The 21737-nt window shown below is 61.5% G+C and overlaps 3 protein-coding genes across 3 annotated transcripts; all 3 read right to left on the bottom strand.

Moving 5' to 3' along the window:
• Positions 1 to 2940: 2940 nt before the first annotated feature.
• Positions 2941 to 6375, bottom strand: LMJF_20_1110 (conserved hypothetical protein; the record flags this gene model as incomplete). The annotated part of the gene is made up of 1 exon (XM_001682811.1): positions 2941 to 6375. One exon carries the CDS (start codon positions 6373 to 6375, stop codon positions 2941 to 2943), a length of 3435 nt encoding a protein of 1144 aa, XP_001682863.1.
• A 951-nt stretch (positions 6376 to 7326) lies between these two features.
• Positions 7327 to 13173, bottom strand: LMJF_20_1100 (conserved hypothetical protein; the record flags this gene model as incomplete). Its single annotated transcript, XM_001682810.2, has 1 exon — positions 7327 to 13173. The coding sequence occupies one exon, from the start codon at positions 13171 to 13173 to the stop codon at positions 7327 to 7329; it is 5847 nt and encodes a 1948-aa protein (XP_001682862.1).
• Positions 13174 to 14673: 1500 nt separating this feature from the next.
• LMJF_20_1090 (conserved hypothetical protein) lies at positions 14674 to 20559 on the bottom strand (the record flags this gene model as incomplete). Its single annotated transcript, XM_001682809.1, has 1 exon — positions 14674 to 20559. The coding sequence occupies one exon, from the start codon at positions 20557 to 20559 to the stop codon at positions 14674 to 14676; it is 5886 nt and encodes a 1961-aa protein (XP_001682861.1).
• Between the last annotated feature and the right edge of the window lie 1178 nt (positions 20560 to 21737).

Raw genomic sequence — 21737 nt, 5'->3', positions numbered from 1 at the left:
AGGGCCGCACTTGCTTACTCCATCCCTAAGCATGTCTCTGATGACGCGTGGGCACCGCTCAGTGCGTCGTATCTCAGGGTCCGCTAACGACGCACTGGGTGGTGAAGCCAAGCAGCCCTCCCCAGGCCTATCCCCTGCCAGATGCAGAATCACCTCTGGTAGTGACACGGTCACGTCCTGGATGGCGTTGCATCGGAGCGACCTGGGTCAGCGAACACGTCTGCGCCATCCATATGATAGGCAGAGCGCCAGCGTGACGCGAGCGCATATCCCACCCCCCGGCCCTCGCGCTGCCTACAGCGGTGTGGGGAGGCCGGAGCCACCGCGAGGGGAGGATGCGCCAGGCGGCGACCGGCATGATGCGGGAGCGGCGGTGAGGCGTGTCTAGGGCTGCTTCGCGCCACGCGATGTAGGGCCTGTGGCAAGCCAGTGGTTTAGAGAGGAGAAGGGGTCGGATGAAATTCAGCTCATGCTCTATCGCAGAATGAGCACACAGAGAGAAAAAAAAACGAAAAGCCCCCCTTCCTCCCTCCCAAAGCCCTGAAAGGAAGGCGAGTCCGGGTGAATCTAAGAAAGCAAACAGTTGGGACGCGTACAGAGACTCACATGGGTAGTTGTGTGCGCACAACGTTTCGGGAAAGGGACGTACGCACGCGTGTACACACACGCACACACACACGAACAACAACAAACAACAACAACCAACAACAGGTAGAGCTATGCCGCGGTGCTTTTGGGGTTATGAGGGGTCCACATTAGGAGTGACATCACGTACAGCGCCACCTATGCAAGGAAAAAATGACGAGAAGAAAAAGAAAACGGAGCTCGAATCTCACCCCCCACTCTGCAGTATTCCGTAACAGAGCGCGAACAGAAAACGAATGCGGCAAGGGGTGGCGCTCGTTATGATCGAGGCTGTAGTGGCGAGTGTGCGCGCATGTGTTTGCGTGTGACCCATCAAAAGAGGCATGCGCACACACACACACAGACGCGCACACGTGCATAATAGTAATAATAAAGCAAGAGAGCACGGAAAGAGATACAGGACGAAGAGAAACAAGCACATATACAAGCTCTAGCCACGCTTTCTAGTGCATACACGCCACACACACACACACACACACACATACACACACACACACGCCACACACACACACACACACATACACACACACACACACACACACACACACATACACACACACATACACACACACATACACACACATACACACACACATACACATACACATACACACACATACACACACACACACAATAGGTTCCACGCGACGACTACACCACGAAAATCTGCCGCTTCAGCACAACGTACACAGAGCATCATCACCAGCAGAGCAAGACCAGCGAACAAACACGCAGGCAACAACAACAACAGCAACAAGGGAGGTGCTGAAGAGACAACGAGGGAAGGACCAACACGGAGGAGCGGATGAAGAGGGTGAGCGGGGGCGTGAGGGATCACGGCACACAACCCAAGAGCCACAAGAATGGCAGGCGATATCGTCAGCACAACAACACAGAAAACTAAAACAACAACCACCACAACAAAGAATCGTCTCTGTGCGTATAAAGGTGTGTGCCAGAGTAGATAGCAAAAAGGTAAACGGCGATGCGGACGGTAAAAGAGGGGGAGGAAGGAGGAAGGAAGAATGGAGGGGAGAGGAGGGGAGGGGGGGGGAAGGAAGGGGCACCGAGAGGAGAAGAAAAGAAGCGAAAGCACACGAAAAACGGCGATCGAGTGACAATGAATAGACACCAGTGATGTGTGTATACATATATCGGACACAGCGCTGGAGGTGGCCGATGGGATGCTTGCCTGCCCCTCCTCCCCTTTACCCTGTCCTTCCCACTTGGCTTCCCTCTGGAGTAGAAGGAGAGCGGGTGGTTTGTGGCTGGTGGTTGGGGTGGGGGTGGGGACGGCGCCGGAAAAGGAAATAAAGCGAGGAAGAAAAGAGCCCGAGGGGACACGCAGCGACAATCGTCTATCAGCATCCCCATCCCCCTCCTCCTCCTCTCCACCTCTACTCGTAACAGACATGTGGTGAAGGCAGATTATAGAGAGAGGGAAGGGAGGGGAGGGGGTGGACAACGAAGGTTAGATTTGGACGACCAAAAGGGAAAGAACAAAGGAGAAATCACCCAGCACTACGTACGCATATATGTGCGTACGTGCGTGGGTGGGGTGCAGAGAGGGGGATGGAGAGGGGGGAGGGAGACAAACAGAACAGCAGCAGCAGCAGCAACAGCGCGCACACACACACACACACACACACACACACTTGAAAGCGCTCTATTCCTATCATTGCCTCTCCACTGTTGCATGGCCCTTGTGCCTCTCTGCCGGGGATGGTGGTGGAGGCCAAGGGCTGCGCGTGTGGGTGCATTCGACGTGCTCACATGTGCGCCACAGGAGCGCGTTCAACACGGTAAGCATGGACGCACAAGCCGAGAGGGCATACACAGCATTACGGGCTTCATGTACAAAGGCATACATGCACCACGCAAACAACTGGGACAGTAGAAAATGAAAAAAAAACAGAGAGCGAGAGATATCAAGGAGGAAGTGACGTGCTTCCGTACAAGTGAATGAGGTGGAGGATGGAGGGAGGGGGAGGGGGAAGGGACCAATGGAGAGATGAGAATCAGAATAGAAGGGAGCAACAAGGGTCGACAACATAGCGCGCACACACTCACACATAACATGTGTATGTGTGACAGCAGCACCGTCCACCACAGCACACGAAAGAACGAGCCCCCAAAGAACAAAGAACAAAGGCAGCGCTTCCTGCACCTGTCCCCGTCAAGCCAGTCCCCACGTTTCCCTCCGGTCCAAAGAAAGGGCAGCGTGGAAAGTCGCCTGCAGGCCAGTCTTCGATGACCAATCGACGCCATCCCACGTGCCACGTGCGCCTTGAGCTTTCACGATGCTGACAATGACCGCTTCCTACCCGCACTAGACGAGGATCTATTCCTCGGCTTCTCATTGAGCAACATAGCTCTGTCGGCGCGGCTGCTCTCAGCCCTGTTGCGCCGACTGCTCTTCTCGCTTCTGTGTTTGCTTCGATACTCGACGACTCGTGTTTGGCGATGGCGGTAACGTCGCTGTTGCTGTGCCTTGGCCGAGTTCGAGACGCTCCACTCGTCGCTCTCGTCCACGGGAATCACAACACCAGGGTTCTCCGGCTTTCTGTGAAAGCGCGAGTGACCAGTGAACGGTGCGGCAGTGCCTCTCTGCGCCCTCGCGGACCCTGTGCGACTGTGCCGATGGTGAACTTGACCAGCCGAGCGTGACGAGGGCCTCGGGGTCAGCTGAAGCGATGCCTTCTTGCTGACCGGTGCACTCGCCTCATTTTCAGAGTCTCCTTGACTCAACGCGGCTGCTGCAACACGAGCGCTATCAGACAGGGCTTGAGTGCCGCCGCGCTTCGCATTCTTTGGAGGGAACGAGGCACTGTCCTCGCTGTGGTCTTCGAGCTCCCCTGTCATCGCCGCTGATGAGACTGAGGACGCAGGCTTTGATGTTTCAGCCGTGACTTCTTCCTCTTCCTCCTGCTGCTTCGGCTGCCGTGACTTGGAAACCTTGAACGCCCTCTCTACCTTGTCACTCTTCTGGTTCAACTGCTGACTACTGGACTGATGATATACTGGACTCTCGGCAGGCGACGTGGTAAGACTCTTGGATGGGGCTGTCGCGTCGGGCTTCGCTCCTTCCTCCTCCTCGTCGGTCTCCTTGCCTTTCTTGTCCGCCACCTGATCCTTGGTACTCTTCGTGCTGCTGCACATGGCGAAGAGACAGCTGAACATGCCACCGCTGCCACCCTTAGGCTTCTTGTCCTTCCTGTCCTTGGCACCGCTGTCCTTCTTTGAGCAGCAGGCACAGTTAACGAGGATGGCACCCTTGTTCTCCTTCCCACTGGCCTTGGTGTCGCTGCCCTTCTCCTTCGAGCAGCAGCTACAAGTCATGATAAGGCCACGCTTGGGCTTCTTGTCTTCCTTTTCTTTGGCCTTGGCATCGCTGCCTTTCTCCTTCGAGCAGCAGCGGCACTTGAAGAGGCAGCACTTGGACTTCGTCTTGTTCTCCTTCCCACTGGCCTCGGTGTCGCTGCTCTTCTCCTTCGAGCAGCAGATACAAGTAATGATAAGGCCACGCTTGGGCTTCTTGTCCTCCTTTTCTTTGGCCTTGGCATCGCTGCCCTTCTCCTTCGAGCAGCAGCGGCCCTTGCCGAAGAGGCAGCACTTGGACTTCGTCTTGTTCTCCTCGCTGGCCTTGGCGTCGGTGTTTTTCTCCTTTGAGCAGCAGGCGCACCTAATGAGGAGGCCAACCTTGGGCTTCTTGTCCTCCCTCTTCGCGTCCCTGTCTAACGAGCGACCTCCGTCCTCATGCTCCGTCGCACTCAAAGCCTCATCGCCCGCATCCGCGCGCTTCTGCGACGGCGTGTTGATAGGCTCCTCCTCCCTAATGACCTTGCCGCCGTCCTTGGCATCCAACTTCGTGATCCTTGTCGCCTCCATGCTCTCGGCACCGCTGCGGTGGTGGCGACGGTCCTCCTTATTTACTTCCTTGGCGAGCTGCCGACTCTTGCGGTTGCGTGAGAGACTTCTGGAAGGGGCGGTGAAGTCATCGACATCCTCAGTGTCGCTAGAACTCAACGGGCGGAAGGCTGCCCGGCTGTCCTTGCCAGCCGGTTCATGCGGCGCTTCGTTGCTTTCGCTGCCCGAGTCGGCCGTGCTCTGCTCCATAATGTCGTCGAGATCCGCCATGGGTCCGTAGTGGCCTCCCGCCTTGTCCTTCTTGCTCCTCCTGCCCTCGGCCTTGAAGGTGCCCTCCGTGTAGGGCTCGCCGTGCTCATACACGCCTTTCCTGTGCTTCTTGCCGGCACCCGCAGCGGAGTGGTGGTGGTTCTCGCCATCCTCGCCGTCTGTTCTCTCGTAGCCCTTGGCTGACTTCTTGTGGTGGTGGTGATGCCGACTCACCCGCTCCGGCGTTGCAGAACGACGGTGCGCCGTCGCCACCTTAGTTGCGGCTTCCCACGAGTGGGCAGACGTGGAGCGGAGGCGGTCCTCTTTTTCGCCTTCGTCGCTGTCGTGACGCGGGCGTAGGTGGCCGTAGCGAGGGGGCTCCTGCTTGTCCTCCGTCACCGTGTGGTAGGGACTGTCTGACCGCACGGACTCGCGGAGGTCTCTGCTGTAGTTCTCGTTGGCGTTCGCGCCAGCCTTTGGGGTGCCGTAAAGGATATCGTGCAGCGTGTTACCGTGGCCGCTGCCCTCGATAATGTCGATGCGCGGTTCCTCCTCATCCTCCTCATCCTCCTCTACCTCTTCCTCGTAGAACTCTTCGTAGTACTCGTAGCTCTCCTCGTCTCCACTGTAACTGTAGCTGCCTTCTTCGTCCGAGTAGCTGCTGCCGGTGTACTCCTCATGCGATCTCTCGTCCTCCTCCACGGCTTTGTCCTGTATGTGGATACGACGACTGCGGCGCGGCTGGTTCTCGTCCGCGTCTGTAACAGCGCCCCAGCGACGCTTCCGCCGTGCGGGCACCTCCTCGGCGTTCTTCCGCGGGGGGTCAACAGCGGCGGACGGGCCAGCCGCGCGAGTTGCGAGTCCACCTGTGAACTCGTGGTACGGTGCCTGCGCAGGCGCGTATGCCGCAGAGTATCCTGCGCCAGCGCTGGTGCTATTGGGGTAGGCGGTCGAGAACGACGGAGCGTTGACGGCGGTGCTCGGCGGAACTGCGTAACTGTCAGAGAAGGAGTATAACGCGCTCCCGCCGGTTGTCTGTGGAGCGGAGGGGGGAGGGGAGAGCTGCGTGTACGCTGCCGCGCCGCGAAGCCCGGAGCGACCTGGACCACCGGGACCACCAACGAAGTTGCTGCGCGGTGGCGTTGGCATGACCGGCTCTAGAAGCTGAGAAACGCCTTCAGGGAAGGCGGCGCTCGTGTTTGCAGACGCAGGCAGGCACTGTTCCTGTGCTGCTGTGATGCTCGACGGCGTGGTTGCGTTCGGGAAGGGCTGAGATTCTTTGTACGAGTATGTCACACGCTTCGCATACATCACAACCTGCACTGTCCCGTCGCCCGACGCGCCGCGGCCACCGGTGAGCTGGGCGCCTGCGGTATCCGTCGGGGAACCAGTCTCCGAGCGCGAGACCGAGCTGCCGCCGCTCATTGTAGTGCTGCTGCTGTTGCTGCTGCTGCTGCTCGACTCAGACGACTTTCGCTTGCCTGCCTGCGGCTCGTCGTAGGTGTTGGTCGTCTCCTCCTCGTCCGTGGCTTCGAGAGACTCACGCTCGACAGTAGTGTTGCCATTGCCGTCGAAGGCCTTGGCGGCACTCTTCCCCTCGGCGGTGGATGGCATCCCTGCAGCTGCGGCGCCCACGACTTTCTGCGTCACCTTGTCTTTTCGGTGCAGGATAGTGTTGTAGTTTGTCGTGGTGTCCATCGTTGCGGCGATTGGATGGCTCGGTGGATGGAGTTAGGGGAAGGAGAGAACAGGGCGCAGGAGAAAAGGAGACGATCGAAAAGAAAAGGAGAAGGACTCTATCAAGGAGAAAGGAGAAGGGGGTTCACCGCTCAGACACAGCGACAGCGAAAGAAAGAGACACACACCAGCACACACGCCGAGGAGTGTCAGCGGAGGAGCACTCAGCCGCACCCCACGCACCTACGTGAGTCTAGTCACGGCCAGAGGGATGAATACGAGGTAGTTGCGAGAAATAAAGAGGCGGTGTATGCGTGGTAGCCTCTTCTCTTGAAGATGATATCCGCACGACAGTGTGGGATGATTGCCGAGAGAGAGAGGTGCCTGTGTACGTGCGCGCGTGTGGGTTGACGCAGGGCCGCTTAGTGCACTACCGAACTACAGACAGTTGTATGTGTGTGTGTGTGTGTGTGCGTAAGGGTGTGGGGCCGGGAAGGAGAACGAGGGAGAGATACAGAGAGAGACGGAGACGTGGAGGAGCAGCAGCAGCAGCAGCGGCGAGGTGGCATATAGTAGAGGGGCACATCATGCCAAACGATGGCGGTTACGGGAATTCGTGCATGACCGACGGCCCTTGACGGCTCAAGAGAGAGAGAGAGAGAGACTCGCATTCCCGTGTTGTTTCGCTCCTGGTGTGCGGCTGACTTTATCGACCACGGCGTAGGCGTGTGCTGGTGGTATGCGAGGGTGCGTGGGCGTCTTGAAAGAGCGAAGAGAGAGAGAACGAGAAAGTGAAGTCAGTACCCTTTCTTCAGTTCCTGCTGTTCCGCGACAGCCCCTTCCTATCGAGGCACGTGAGGTGACGGCTGCGATCTGCCCTACCTGTGCTTACATCGATATTGCCTCTCGCTTTGATGGTCGCCGCCTGGCTTTCTCTGCCTTTGCCTTCGCCATCTTCTTGCTCTCCGCCGCATCGCCGGGCTGGGCCGTGGCTTGCAGCTGATGGAGCACGGTCGAGCACACCTGCTCCATCACCTCCCAAGTGAGAGTTGAGAAGAGGTGCTTGGGCGACGCTGCCGTCTCTTGCTCGCCGCCGTCGTCACTACCGCGTCGAAGCACTAGCGTCAATTCCCACTCCTTTCCCACGGGACCACCCATCAGGGGAGACGCCACAGAGCCGGCAACGGCCGCCGACTGACTCCGCAGGCGTCCATTCGCTCGGGGTGGCCCATCACACGGTGGTTCCTCCGTACATGCAAGCCGCGACGCCTGCTGCGAGGCGGGAAGGCGCTGACGCGTCGGGGTCGACAACTGCGTTGAGGCTGCGGTAGTCTCATCACCTGGCGAGCAACCGTGGCTGCTACCGTTCCCACTGCTACTGCTGCTGCTGCCGGTATGCGCATCCGTGGCCGCGCGCTGCACGCCACTATCTGGGGAGAGGTTTCGTCCCGGCGACGGAGACGCTGTCGGCGGCGACAGAGGTATGGAGGATGAGGATGAGGAAGAGCTCAGGAAGATGTTCTTCCGCTCACGCTGCGACTGCCTGATGCTTTCCATTTGGAGTGACGACGCCGCCAAAGCCGTCGCACCACGACGCTCGCCCGCCCCGCCTGCCTCGCTGGCCGCCTGCCTGTCGGCATCGGTGCTCCTCTCCTCGTCCTCGTCATCGTCTTCGAACACAAAGCGCACTCTGAGGTTCAGCTCTATGCCGGCAAGCTCGTGGAGCGTATAGGCGAGGGCGGCCACATAGCAGCTGTCCATCAAGGACAGAGCACAGGCGGCTGCGGTGGTGGTGGGGCTGTGGGCCGAGGTCCACTCCTCTCGTTCTGCAGGGCTGAAGAAGACGGCACTGATAAACTTCTTCCAGGTGTAGCGGGTCGGAAGCGCGGTCGAGCAGGACTGCCTAGGCGACTGTGAAGAGGCCTGAGTGGTGCGACGCCGCATGGAGGTTGAGCCCGCCGGGGCAGTGCCGCTAGACGGTTTCACCACCGGCTGAGGCTGGAGTGGACGACTCAACACGCCCTGCAAACAAAGCAGCAACCACCACATCAACGGCGAAGGCGGGGTCGCGTCGTTGCGGCGACGATCCTCAGTCCCATCAACTCGTGCGGGGTGGTGATTGGGACTGCTGTGCTGCGCAGAGCTCGGCGTGAGACGATCCCAGTAGTGCCGAAGGCGCGCCTCCAGGAGCGGCGCAGTGAGACGGTCCGTAAGCTCGCGCCGGCACCACTGATGTGCCTCGTGAGACAGACTGTGCACGCTGAGGTGGATGGTGTTGTCCTTCGGCGCACCGCCGCTGCATTCGCCCGTGTCGCCCCTCTCGTCAGCGGAGCCGCCCTCACCGCCACCCTGTAGCAAGGATAGAGACTCACCTTCGGCACCGCTACTGATCAGATGAACACGGCAGGATGCGCAGAGGTGCAGAGCCGCACAATGACTGAGTACGTACTCCAGCTTTAGCGCTAACGTGTCCAGCGGACACACCGCAGACATCGTCCATACATGTATTCGCGCACCCGGCGAGGGGAGGAGAGCCCGCGAGCGGACTGAGGGGTACGTGTGCATCAGCTCTCTCGTGGCTCTCCCCATGTCCGTCAGAAGCCGCAGAAGACCGTGCCGCGAGGGACATCCGCTGCTATCACCGACCAGCACGGGGTACGCAGGGATGACTCGGCCACTGAGCAGGAAATGAGCAACCAAGAGGAACGCGAACGGGTGCCGCCCTACCACGCTGCGTGATGGAAAAGAGGCGGCTGCCGTGTGGCCCGCGGCCGCCGAAAAGAGAACCCAGCGAAGCAGCGCTTCCCGCTGCGCCAACGTCAACGTCGCCGTCATTGCCATGTCTTCTCCCTCGGACCCGGACAGATGATCCGCGGAGCTCTTCACGCGACCGCTGGGTTTTCCCGCAGTGCCTAACAAGGCATGCAGTTGTGAGAGGAGAGTCGTCATTTCCTGCAGCTCGCTGGAGATACGGTTGACTGGCGTGCCATGCATGGGGGACGACGAAGCAACTGTCGCGTGCAGCTCCAGCAACTTTCCGAGACGCCTGGCGCACTCGTTTAGCGGAGAATGCCCGCCTGCTTCACACGCTTCCAAAACGTCGGTACACGCCATAGTCGCTATGTTCGCTCTCGTCAGGGTGCGACACCGGCGCAGGGCCACGAAGTAGTCTGTCAGCGTTTCCTTCCTGCCCCTCTTGCTCTTGAGTCCGAGCAGCTCCCACACGAGACGCACATCAGCTACCGCAACGGCGGTCGCCCTCCTCACCAGCACTGACCCCACGTAGCCAAAGATGATGTGCCAGCAGTACTGCACAATCTTGTCCTCGCATACCTTGTCCCCCATGACCACCTCACAGAGGTCTGGGTAGGCGGCGAAACAGGAGAGAAGTCGGAGACGCAGGGAGGAGACGAAGGCGGCGGCCGCGTGCATGGCGTGGGTGAAGGTGTGGGCCGCAGCAAATGGTTCGAGAGCGGCTGCCGCGGCGCTGAGCGGGGGTCGCAGCGGAGCGCTACTTTCGCTTCTTTCCGAGCAGGCTGTTCTGGTGCAGCTGCTGGGCTGGCGTGTGCCAAGGCGCGAGGCGGTGGGTGGAGGCTGATAATGTGTGGCGCCGTCTGACAGTCCCGAGTGGAGGCAGGCCGCAAATCCGGGGCCACCCTGTGTCCCGCGCAGCGAGACGGATGGGCTGCCTAGACGCCCCATCGCACACCAGGAGTGCAGTGGGCACCACGGGTACCCCATGCGTGACGCCGCAGACGACGACGATGCGACAGTCGTAGCACTCTCGAGGCGCTGCAGAAGCCTCAGCGCTGCTTCGTCCGACCCTGAAGGCGTTGTGACAGTCGCAGAAACCGCTGTTGCTGTTGCTCCATCCGCTGCAGTCACGGCGGCCACGTCTTCCCCGTACATGAACGCAAAACACGCATGAAAGGTGCTCAGCACCGCGACACACTCGGGGGAGGCGACGAAGCTGTCGATTGCTCGACATGCTCGCTGCCACAGCAGCGCCTTGCGCGATGGAGAGGCATCGGATACGGCAGCTTCGTCACCTCTACATCCACCTTTCGTTCCACCACTAGGCTCCTCGGCGCCGAACAACAGTGTAGGGCTCTGCCCAGCCACCGCGTCGTCCACGGCGCGGAACAGCGGTTCCCACATGCCGCTCAACGCCGCAGCAGATTGCCGCAGCTTCGCGACCGGAAAGAACCCCCCTCCGCAGCCGCTGCTGCCGCATTCAGGCTTTCTGACTTCGTCGGCGCCGCTGTCGCTCCAGCGAACACACTGCACCGAAAAGAACGATGACGAGAGCGGCGGCGGAGGTGGGGAAGAGGCGGCAGCTTCGGCTCCAAAGCCGGCGGCACGGGTAACACCGGTGCCGAAGGAGGCGGGCAAAAGCACGACGTTCGCCGCTGTCTGTTCTTCATTTTCGCGAGCAGCGGTGCTGCTCCGTCCGTGGCGCGGCCACGTACCACACAAGACCACCTCTGTGGCCTCACTACCCTGCGCGCCGTGATAGGTCCCTGGCCCGTGTCGCTTCCCGTTCACGTACTGCCCAAGGAAGAGCGAGCGCCACGGGTACTGCGGTGGCCCTGCACCAGCAGTGGAGGCAGACAAGGCAAGGGAAGCGGCGGTGGGGTCAGTAAGCCGCTCGGCTGCTGCCCCGAAGCCGTGCGGGAGGCCAGCTGACCATTGACCGCAGTACTGCCAACAAGAAGACGGTAATGGGAGGGAGGTGCACATGAGCAGGGCAGCAGAAGAGGTCTCTGGCACCCAGAATGGCGGCTGAAAGAGACCACCAAGAGCAGATACGGTCAGTGCACATGATGCAGGCGGCGCGGCAGAGCGCACCAGGCCGCCGTCTGCCCTAAAGTGTGCTTCGCCGAAACCATCTGGGAGGAGCACCACGTGATTCGCCCAGCCCAATCCGCAGAAGGCGTCGCAGAGATCCACGCCGTCCGACGAGGGCCAAGGGTGGGGAACAGGAAGAGCGACGTACCGCGCGCCGTGCAGGTCGGTTACCGCCTTCGCCACCAGGGGAGCCCCAGCGCTTCCCATGCATGCCTCCATCTTGGCGAGCAGCTTCTTGCTTGCTACCGTTGCCAGCATCAAGGAGCCCATGTACGCCTGAGTCGCCCTCACCGACCACGTCCCTGAGGGGGCGCCGGAGGAACAGCGACGTGCTTCAGCCGCTTTGGTGCCATCCGTGTTGGTGATGCAAGCGCGTGGTGCACGTTGGCTGACGTGTGGGAGCGACAGCGTCGGCTTGGCGGCTGTGGGCGTCCACACGTGCGCGCTCACGTTCCAGAGCGTCGGCGCCGGAGACGCCGCTGACGTTGCTGCCTGAGATATGGGCCATGGCACCGCCAGACATGGCACATCCTCTGACCAAGTGCACTCCAGCACCATTCGCCCGTACGCCGTCAGACGACCTCGCCCATGCCGTCGCCCACGCACGAAGGCGCCCTCGTATACAATCAGCGACAACAGCAAGAGGTGCGGCACCGGAGGCACAGGGGATGCTGCCAAGGCTCCTGAGGAAGCGAAGCCGTCCTCAGCGGTCGTGATCTCAATGTCGGTGAGCGGGGGGCAGTAGGCAGTCGGTATAAGGTCCGGCGGAAGAAATGGGGGTATAGGAAGGAGGGGCGAAGACGACGCACCCGCGCCTGCGGTTTGGCTCCTGGAGCCACCAGAGGGGTATCCATAGCCAGCGGTCTTGGGCTTGCAGTAGAGCAAGTACGTCATGACGCCGACCCCGTGCGGGACCACCGTGTCAGTGACAGCGTCGTCCACAGCAGCCGCCGGCGCTGCGACCGCGGGCGTTGGCGGAACGGTTGGCTGCGTGAAAGGGTACAGCAGAGATTGCATAAGGCGGGCACCCACCGACTTTTCCCCCACCTCAGCGCTGCCAGGGGTGGAGGATGAGGTGGCAGAGGGCAGAGGCGGTGAGGCGACGGCTGCCGCATTAGTCGCGTGCGACACACTCTCCCGCCGCGCAGCCGCTTCGCCATCGTGAGCCGTTCTTACGAGAGACTTCAGTGCCTCGCCCGTGTAGCGGCACTGCTGGCGCACCCAGTCGATCTTTTTCCAGTCTACGCTACCGCCGCTGGCACCGGTGCTGCTGCCCGACACGGCTGTAGCACCGACTCCGTCATACCGTTCCTTGAGTGCCGCTGCTACCGTGGATGACGTCAACAAGTTGCGCTGGCCTTCCTCGCTTAGCTCCTCGACAAAGCTGGTGCTGGTGCCACCGCCGCCTCCGTTTGCGTCTACACCGCTGCGCAGAGAGAGGTAAAAGGACGGGTTTGCGTAGTGGAGCAGCGACGCCCCGGAGGAGAACAGGAACTGCTGCGCTGCCAGAAAGGGCGAGTCGCCCTTCTCATTCACAGAGGCGGCACTTGTAGGAGCCGGTGGTTTAGGCAGTGATGACGTTGCTACTTCTTCTGTTGACGAGGATGGTGGCGGGGCGGAGGCTTGAAGTGGCAGGGGAGCTGTCAGCAAGTGATTTCCCGCATCCAGTGTCGCTGGCGATGCCGAGCGCGGCCGTAGCGACGATGAGACAACGATAGGAGGCCCGGGCGCGCACTTGCAGGGCAGCTTTGCGTAGGTGACACATTCCGCTCGAGGCGGTGGGGTGCGGTTAGCAACGCCTGTAAGCAACGTCCCGCGCCCTTCTAGGCAGACGTTCTCCTCTGCATCCCCAAAGGATGTCTGCAGCAAGGTCGACGCAGACGTCATGAGAGCGGCACGCAGTGCTTTCCGCTCCCCTCTTTTACACCTCACGCCTGTCCAAAATCAAACAAAGAGCAAGGGCCACAATGGGAAGCAAGGCCGCCAAGCGGGTCGAGAGGGCGGGGCAGAACGCTGCAGCAGGGGCAGCAGCCAGCGTGGTACTCCGGGGAAAAAAAAGCACGCATAGGCGTGCGTGCATGCGCGCAGACACACACACACACACAGAGAGAGGTATGTGTGTGTGTGTGTGTGTGTGATCAATAGGCAGAAGGAGCAGCAACCGTAACAGCAACAGCAAGACCGTTGGCAGCGCACAGTTGAAAAGGCAGACCACGACACAACGAAATAGAGGCCGTGCACAACCGGATAGTGGTGTTTATCACAGGGAGAGGGAGAGAGGGACAGGCAGGCAGGCAGGCAGGCAGGCAGGCAGACTGAGCAGGAGAGATGAGGTCAGTCAAGGCTGTGTGTGCGTAAATGAATGTGCGCATGCGTTTGAGTGTGTACCCGCCCGAGACGCCCACGCCCACGCCCACGCGCACAGGCAGACAGACAGACGGTGGAGCAGCACGTCCGTGAGTGAGGCAGCGAAATACCGTCCCGCCTTCTCCCTCTTAACCTTCTGTCCTTCCTCTTCCTCTCGCTCTCTCCCCTTCAAAACACACACCACACACACATATATATATATATATGTATATATATTGCACAAGTGCGCAAAGCAGATGTGGTCGACGAGAGAACGAGGGAGGAAGGGAGGGGCTGTAATGAGGCGCGCACCTGCAGGAGGATTGCCGTGCTGCGTGATGATGAGCGGGGCAGTGCTGTGGGGCGCGCCGATGGCGTACGTGGGAAGAGGTTAAGGGAAAGAGCCGACCTTGAGCCCGAACGATTCGCCGAGTGCCATGAGGGTGGTGGTGGGGATGAGATGTAGTAAAGGTGGTGGTGGAGGCGGAAAGACAGTGACCTGCACAGACGCTGGCGCTTCTGCGGCAAACGTGGACGGCAATGAGGAACGCAGGCGGAGCTCCCCCTCTACCTCGCGTGTCAGCGCCCACCTCACGGCTACTTCATAGGCCATGCACCGTCATACGTGTCCCTCTGCGCACTCCTATACACCGCACAGAGCAGCAGGGGGGGGCAAGGGGGAGGAGGAGGAAGCGGCCGCACATCCACGCGCACGCGAAGCGCAGGGAGGTCCCCACGATAGCCGACTATCCGATGTGCGGAGAAGAAGGGAAGGCGTTTTCGTGGCGATTGCTGTTTCTTCCTTGCATTTATATGTATTTCGTCGTTCGTTCCGTTTTTCCGTCTATGCGAGATATAGGAGGAAGACACGCCAGACGACTTTGCATTGTGTGCTGTGGCCACAGGAGTAAGCACAGGTGCAAAAGAAATGAAGTCACATGGGCATGCCATATCTATGCGTGCATGTGTGTGTGTGTGTGTGTGTGTGTGTGTGTGTGTGTGGTCCATTGAAGCAGGCAAGTCGCTGCCAAGCCGCAGGGCTCATGGGCTTCCGCTAGTGGCATTGCGCGTCTCGGCTGCTGGCGGGGTAAGCAGGCAACCAAAACCGACGATATCCTCCAGCGTCTCCGCGGAGCGTCCAGCGACGCTGTCACGCAACGCGCCGGCCTGGCGGGGGCGGCACCACCACTTCCGGAACACGCGAAAACGCTCCTCTTGTGTCGTGCGCACGCCGGCGGGGAGCTCGCGGCCCGCGTCTTCTTCCGCTTTGCCATTATCACCCGTTGAGGAGTCCCGCACAGAGTGACGCATCGGAAATCGAAGAGGGGTTTCGTGACCAAGCAGTGCCGCGGTCGGCTCTGCCATGTCGTGGATGCTGAAGGACGCCAGCGTCGATGTGGATGCCGCTGCGGTGCCGTAGTAAGCCTCTGCCGCGCCATAGGGGAGCAGCAGCTCCACCGGACGCAGATGTGCGTGGCTGCATGCCTGCCTGCGCAGCTCGAGAGCGCTTGGCGGCCACTCGTACCGAGTGGGTATGATCAACGACGGAGGCGGAGGCGCGCCGACTACCACGCCGCCCGCCTTGGGGCCGCCGCAGCCTAAGAGCGTTTGCTGGCGCGGATCTGCCGGTGAGGCGCCACGCAAGACGGGTGACGCCGTCGATAGTGTGGACACCTCGCTCGCACCAGAGGCGGCAAAGAAAGACTGCCATGCAGAGTTTATGCTACCGCTATCAACACTGCTGCCACTGGTGCATCGAGTCATACATGCGCTGGCCTCCTCGCGTGGGTGGCGGGTCGGCTCTGGAGCTGCAGCAGCCTTTCTCTCGGAATTGTTTGCGTGAGCGAGCTTCTTGCCGGACGACGACGACGATGGCGGACGTCCGCACCGCGCCGGCGCCTGCAAGGGAGTTGTGTGGTCTACGCGCGCGGTGGGATGATCGGTTGTGGCCAGCTCCTCCACAATATCGGCGATGTAGCACACGTGGGCGTCCAAGAACCAGTGCTCGTAGCGAGTGCTGTGCTGCTCATTGTGAGCCACATTGGAGAGATGTCGACCCAGGGCTGCGTCCCACTCACTCGCGGCGAGGCTGACGCGGTGCTGAAACTCTGCCTCTACAAGATGCTCGGCGCGCCGAGCGCCCATTACCTTCGCGTCGCACATCGCATTTTCGCCCCCGCATGCGGCTGATGTGGTCTCGGACGGCGCCGTTTTCATCGTCTCTCGCGATCGCTTTCGCGTGACCGACTCCGACGACGTCGCGGCCTCCGCCGCTTCGGGCATCTGCACTGTGCTGCTACCTGCTCGCAGTGAGAGGAGCAGCACCTGCAGCTTGTTCAGCCAGTAGCGCACGTCTGTCGTCGTGCTGCGGGCCGCGTCGCACTGCACAGCATTCACCAAGTTGTGCCCCGGCAAGAGCGGGGGAGCCACGAGCGCGCCAGCTCCATCGTCGGCGATGTCCCAGGCACCGAAGATGTGATGGCGGAGGTGCTCGGCAAGCCGACGAAAAAGGCCGGTGTCACATACGGTGAGTCGGGTCGCCATGCGCTCCAGCTCCTGCTGAGACGAGGACGACGACAGCGACGCAGCACTATCGCTGCCCCCGGGAGACGTGGCCAGTTCGTCCAACCGCAACAAGTCCAGCTCCACTGCCCCCACCGCCAGGAGTTGCGCGTACAAGGCAGAGGGCGGGAGCGGGTCGACCACAGTGAAGGGCGTCTGGGAGCCAAAGAAGCTCGACACGAGTGTGGCGTTGAGCAGCATGTGCGTGTAGCGTGCAGCCACCGCGGCAGCAGCGGCTGAGGTGGCGGTGCTGGTGCTGCCGGGACCGCCGCCCCCACCGGAAGCGCTGGTAGTGGAGACACCGGCGCTTGCCCCGTTCGCCCACGCGCATGCGGCCGGCGCTGCGCTACCGGACGCGCCGCCCCCACCGGCAGAGGAGAAGAGTGGGAGGAACGAGGCCGCAGGAGCGCCACACACCGGCGCCGCACCCGTGCGCCCGCCGTTGTCGCCCACCGCAGAAGGGCTCCGGTTGTTCTCGTGTGCGGCGGCCGTGATCGTGGTCGCTGTCGTTGTCGAAGCGCCGCGGTTGCCCACGTCCGCCTCCACTTGCAGCGCTCGATGTGCCGCTTCCATCGTGGCCATTATCGAGTTGAGCCCCGCCGCATCACACAGCTGCCAGTACGTAGGCTGCAAGGCAGATGTCGGCGAGGGCGAGCATGTGTGTCGCTGCTGCCGTTGCCCGTCTAGGAGGGCGAGGAAGGGCTCAGTGTCGTAGCGCTGCGCAGCGGCTGGGTCGGAGGAGACGGCTACAACGATGGGCACCTTGCTGCGGTGTGCGAGGTCACGGATGGCTGCGTAAAACGGCTTGGCAGACTCATCGCCGAGGAGAACATCAGCGTCCTCGAAGAGAAGCAAGGTGCCGGCGTCGACAGGAGTCCCTGGGGCTGTGGCGGCCGGCTGTGGCGACGACGAGGTCGCGGCGGCGGCGGGGGCAGGCGCCTCGCTCACCATATCCACATCCGAGACCTGCTTGGCTGCGTCCTTCCTCTTGATACCTTTGGCTGTCTTGCTGCTCACCACTGCGGCGCGGCCGCTGCCCTTGGCGAAAAAGTTTGCGACTGCCTGGACTGAGATGCCGTTTACCTTGAGCGCCTCGCGCTTCTTGAGCTCCGCTGTCCTTTCGGCGGCCTCTGCCTCAGCTCTGGCCCGTTCCAACATGACGGCGTGCTGCTGCTTCAACTTCGCCAGCTCTTCCTCTGCGTTAAAGCCTCCTGTTGTGCCGGGCCGTGGGCCGCTAAGCCGGTAGCTGCGCGTGAGCTCCGCAAGCAGATGCTCCACCGTCTTTGAGCAGCGCCGCACCGACGCGTTCATCTCCACCACGTGGAAGCCGAGCAGCTGCGCGGCCATGTAAACGGCGGCGGTTTTGCCAGAGCCTGTCGGACCAGAGACGACAGCGATGTTTGTCAGTTCGTCCTTCGCCCCTGCCTCGTCTTCGTCGTTTTCCCCTGATGCCATCGATGCAGTGCTGCTGCTGCTGCTGCTGCTACAGCGCGAGCTGGGCTTTAAGGACGAGGAGTACGATGAGGATGCGCGTGAGCGGAGTTGGCGAGCCCGGCGGGCGGCTGCACATCGGCTGCTGTCGTGAGGTTGTGTGTCTTGCACCACGCCTTCGCCCTCACTGGCGTCGTCGCTGGAGGCGTCGCCGCTGCCACGCCGACGCTTCTTGCCGCGCCCGGCGCCATGCCCTTCGCTGCCACACGTCGCGGATGATCGCAGCATCGCCTCCAGCATGGCCGAGGCCCCGTTGCTGGCTGCCCTGCCGCCGAGGCGACCGTCGTTGTCGTCGTGGCGATGAAAGTAACCCTTCTTCTTCGCACGCCGCCGCTGCCGCGCCACCAGCAACTCCCGCTGCTCCTGCTCCTTCTTGGCGAGCCGTGCGCTGCGCAGACGGTTGCCAAAGGCATCCTCGTAGTAGGTACCGTTGTTTGCAGAGCCCAGTGCCGTGCGCCGCGCCTCCTCGCGCATCTCCTTGAAGAAAGGCAGCCCAGCACAGACGCGAGGGACGGCTCCATCGGTCCAACTCGTGTCTTTGTCGCTGGTGGCAGCGGCGCCACCGTTGTTGTCGTGGCCGTTGCTTAGCCGAGATTGCCCCGTGACTGCTTTGGGACCGCAGAAGGCGTTGGCCGCAACGGCCAAGGGTGTAATGCCGGTTTTGACGACATTCTTCCACGCGTGGCAGTAGAGCTGATAGGCGTGCGATGCCAACGCCAATGTTGACGGCTTCAGCTGTGTCTGGTTCGAGGGTGGCGAGATGGGTGTCACGGAGGACGTGATGCCGTACATGGCGCCGACGGAGATGGCGGCAGTATCGCGCATCCCTGTGTTGCTGCCAGCGGACTCGCTCATGGCCGAGCAGGAGACCGGCTTTTGAGCCACAACTTCCTTAGCGGTATCGTTGCCATCGTCGTGGTCCTGCGCCGCCTTCGAATTCCACTCAGCATCGTTCGTGGGCGGCGGGGTTGGCGCCGTCACTGCCGCCGCGCCAAAGAACTTGAGAAAGGCGGAGCGCCTCTCTTGCTTCAGCTGAGCCTCTTGAATCTCAACAGCGTGCTGTGCCTGCTGACTGACGCGCTCCACTGTCGATCGGTTGGGCGGAGGTACTTCGGGATTGGTGGTGCTGCTGGCTCCTCCGTGAGGCACTGGGGTCGGACTGGCCACTACCACCACTCCTCCGTCATCATTGCTGTCGTCGCCGTCTTCGCCGTTGTCGACGTTGCCGTGGCGACTGTTGAGCTTGACCACGTCAGCTCGCACGCGCTTGCGGCCGATCCTGCTCTCACTCCTGCTGCTGCTGCTGCCGCCCTCGCTCACACCGCCAACGCTAGCACTGCTACCACCACCAGCGACACCTCCCGTCTCACCCGCTACGCTAGGGCCGTTCTTCTTCCAAGTGCGCAGCCACTTCAACAGTCGCACCGTCTCCACCGCAAAAGACGTCGTGCGCAGCAGCGGGGGAGGGTACTTGAGGTACAATAATGTACCTTCCTCTCCAAACGGGAGCGCGGCAGTGGGCTCCGCAGCCGCCAGAGTTTGGGGCGGTTGTGGCTCTGCATTCGAGGTTGAGCTGCTAGGCTCTTTCCTGGCTGGCTCTGACGGCAACATGCCAGACCCCCCTGCGCATGCTGCACGCGTTACTGCCGTGCCGCTGCCACCGGTTCTGCGACGGCGCAGGCAGAGAAGCAACGCCGCGTAGCGGACAACGTCCTCTGTGAGCACAGGTAGCTCGTACATGCGCCTGGCATGGATGGCCTGGTCTTCTGCGTGCCGCGCAGCACGTTGCTTCAGCTGTGCTTCCTGGTAATGGCGAAGGAGTGCCTCGATGAAGGGGTTCAGCGGCCTGCGAAGCCTCTGCGCCTGGGCTGGGGACATGACCTGGAGAAGGCGTTTGGAGATGTCGCCCATCTGTGGCGTTGTCGTTGCCTTGCACGACGAAGACAAGCATGCTTCCGCTGCCAAAGACGTTGAAGCGCCGCCGGCGCGGCTTTGTTGCGCGATCGTCTCCGCGCCTGTCTCCACAGCCGCCTCGACAGACGTTGCGAGCAGCGCCAGAGGTGACGCGCCGAGTTGTGGTTGCGGTGGCTGGAGCGAGATAGGGGACTTGACTGAGCCAGCACTACGGCGACCGTCACGCCCACGCGAGGGCAGCAGCTCAGCAAGAAGTGCAGTGCTCGAGGAGAACGACACACCCTGAAGCAGTTCTACGCCGCGTAAGAGCTGTTCCTGCTGCTTGTCCAGCTGTGCACGTCGCCGCTGCCTGTGTGCGTCCTCGCACTGGTAGGCGTGCCGCAGCGCCTCGCGGAAGCGCGCTTGTGCACTGTTCTCGCGTTGCTGATCCACTTCCTGCGTCGAGCCAGACGGCACTAGCGACGGCTTCTGCAAGGTTGTCGACGACGTCGTCGCGATGGTAGTGAGCCACGAGCCGTCCGCCATCACCACTTGTTCGGGCGGGTAGCGCGCCGCCGTCTCACCACGAGGGGCTCGAAAAAGCGAAGTCTGTTGAGGATTCAGCAGACACACCTTCCCTGTACACGTGCCCGTGTCGTCCCGGGGGGAGGGCGAGCCACTTCCTTCAACGTCGCTGTCGTATGTGGCAGCGCTACTCCTGCTGCTGCACGAGCAGGCCCTGGCGCGGTTGCGGGCGGTGTTGACATTGTACTTCGGCCCGTTAGAGATGTCCTCCAGAAACGCATTGCGGTGCCGTGGCGCCGTACTGCGTTGGCCCGTGCCATACACCGAGGCCCGTAGCGCTGTGGGGTTAGCAACATGGTCAAGACATAGGGTCCCGGCACTGCCGTTCATCTCGCCGCATGCGCCATTCTCCTCTGCGGCGGTGGCATCGGTGAGGTGCTCAGAGTAGTGGCGCATCGCTGCCTGTACGCCGTAGGTGAAGAAGTCTCTCAGCTCTGACACCTGCAGGATGGGTGCGGCGCAAAGAAACTGCGGCCCCGGGCCTTTGTCGGCATCGTCGCTGTCGCACGAGTGCTGCTTCGCCTCAGCTGCGTCTGTGACTGTAGGGAGGGCCGAGCTGACGGAGCTGCGAGTGGGCAACGAGCCCAATGAGGAAAAGCAGCAGCTGTGGCGGTGTACCGTGATATCTGCTCCATGCTGCGGATGCTGCTGCCGCACTGGCAACCCTTCCCGGTCATCTGCATCGCCGGTGTCATCATCATTGCACAGTACCCGTGATGGCATTGTGAGCTCGAAGGTGGGAAAGGGGCGGGTGCTAGCATTGATGCGCCCCCCTGACGCAGTCGATGAAGGTAACGTGGCTCGCTCGCGGCAGCGCTGCGACAGCCCTATATCCTCCTCGTCAGACACACACGTCACACTCCGCAGCGGCTGTTCGCTTCGCTCACGGCCTTTGTGGTGACTTTGGCCTCCGCCTCGTCGCCTCCGCGGTGGTGGCGGCGAGCCTGATGTGATGACTACAACGCCGTCCAATGTGCGAGACGCTGTTGCTATTGTCGCCGCTGGCGGCGTCAGCGTAAGCTTGTGGGATAGCGTGCTCGTCAGCCCGACACTGGCATCCTCGACAACTATCTCGACGGGGCCCTCTTTTCCACGATACGAAATCGAAAAATCAGAGCTGTCACTACTGCTGCAGCTGTATACGCTTTCAGTTACGAAATCGATGTCAGCCTTCCGCATTGCATCCATGCGTGCCGTGGCACTTTCTTCGTCTCCGTGGTCAACAGTGGATACCGCGCTCGCATGCACTGAGGGGGCCGCTGCGCAGCGACCGCGGCCTCTGCCTTTGAGCTGCCTCGGCGCCGCGTTCGGTTCATCTAAGATGCACTTCCCTAGATTCTGCGTTCTATCTTCAGTGGTCATCGACGAGGGCCGTGCCGGCGCCGATGCTGTACACGCGGGAGCGTGTCGCACCTTCCGTGGACCACCAACCATGGATGAGGGCGCGACAACCGTTGGCTACTGGACGAGCGATTCGGAGCGAGCTTATCTTGTATGAATGCAACGGAACGGGTGTGGCTGCGTGTCTATCTCCACGGGCGTGCGCGTCATGAGGAGAGCCAGAAGTGCCACCG

Source organism: Leishmania major, chromosome 20 (genome assembly GCF_000002725.2).
Source record: "Leishmania major strain Friedlin complete genome, chromosome 20".
Classification (NCBI taxonomy): Eukaryota; Euglenozoa; class Kinetoplastea; order Trypanosomatida; family Trypanosomatidae; genus Leishmania; species Leishmania major.
Note: the sequence above shows the minus strand (reverse complement) of the source record. Positions and strands in the feature narration are given on the sequence as shown.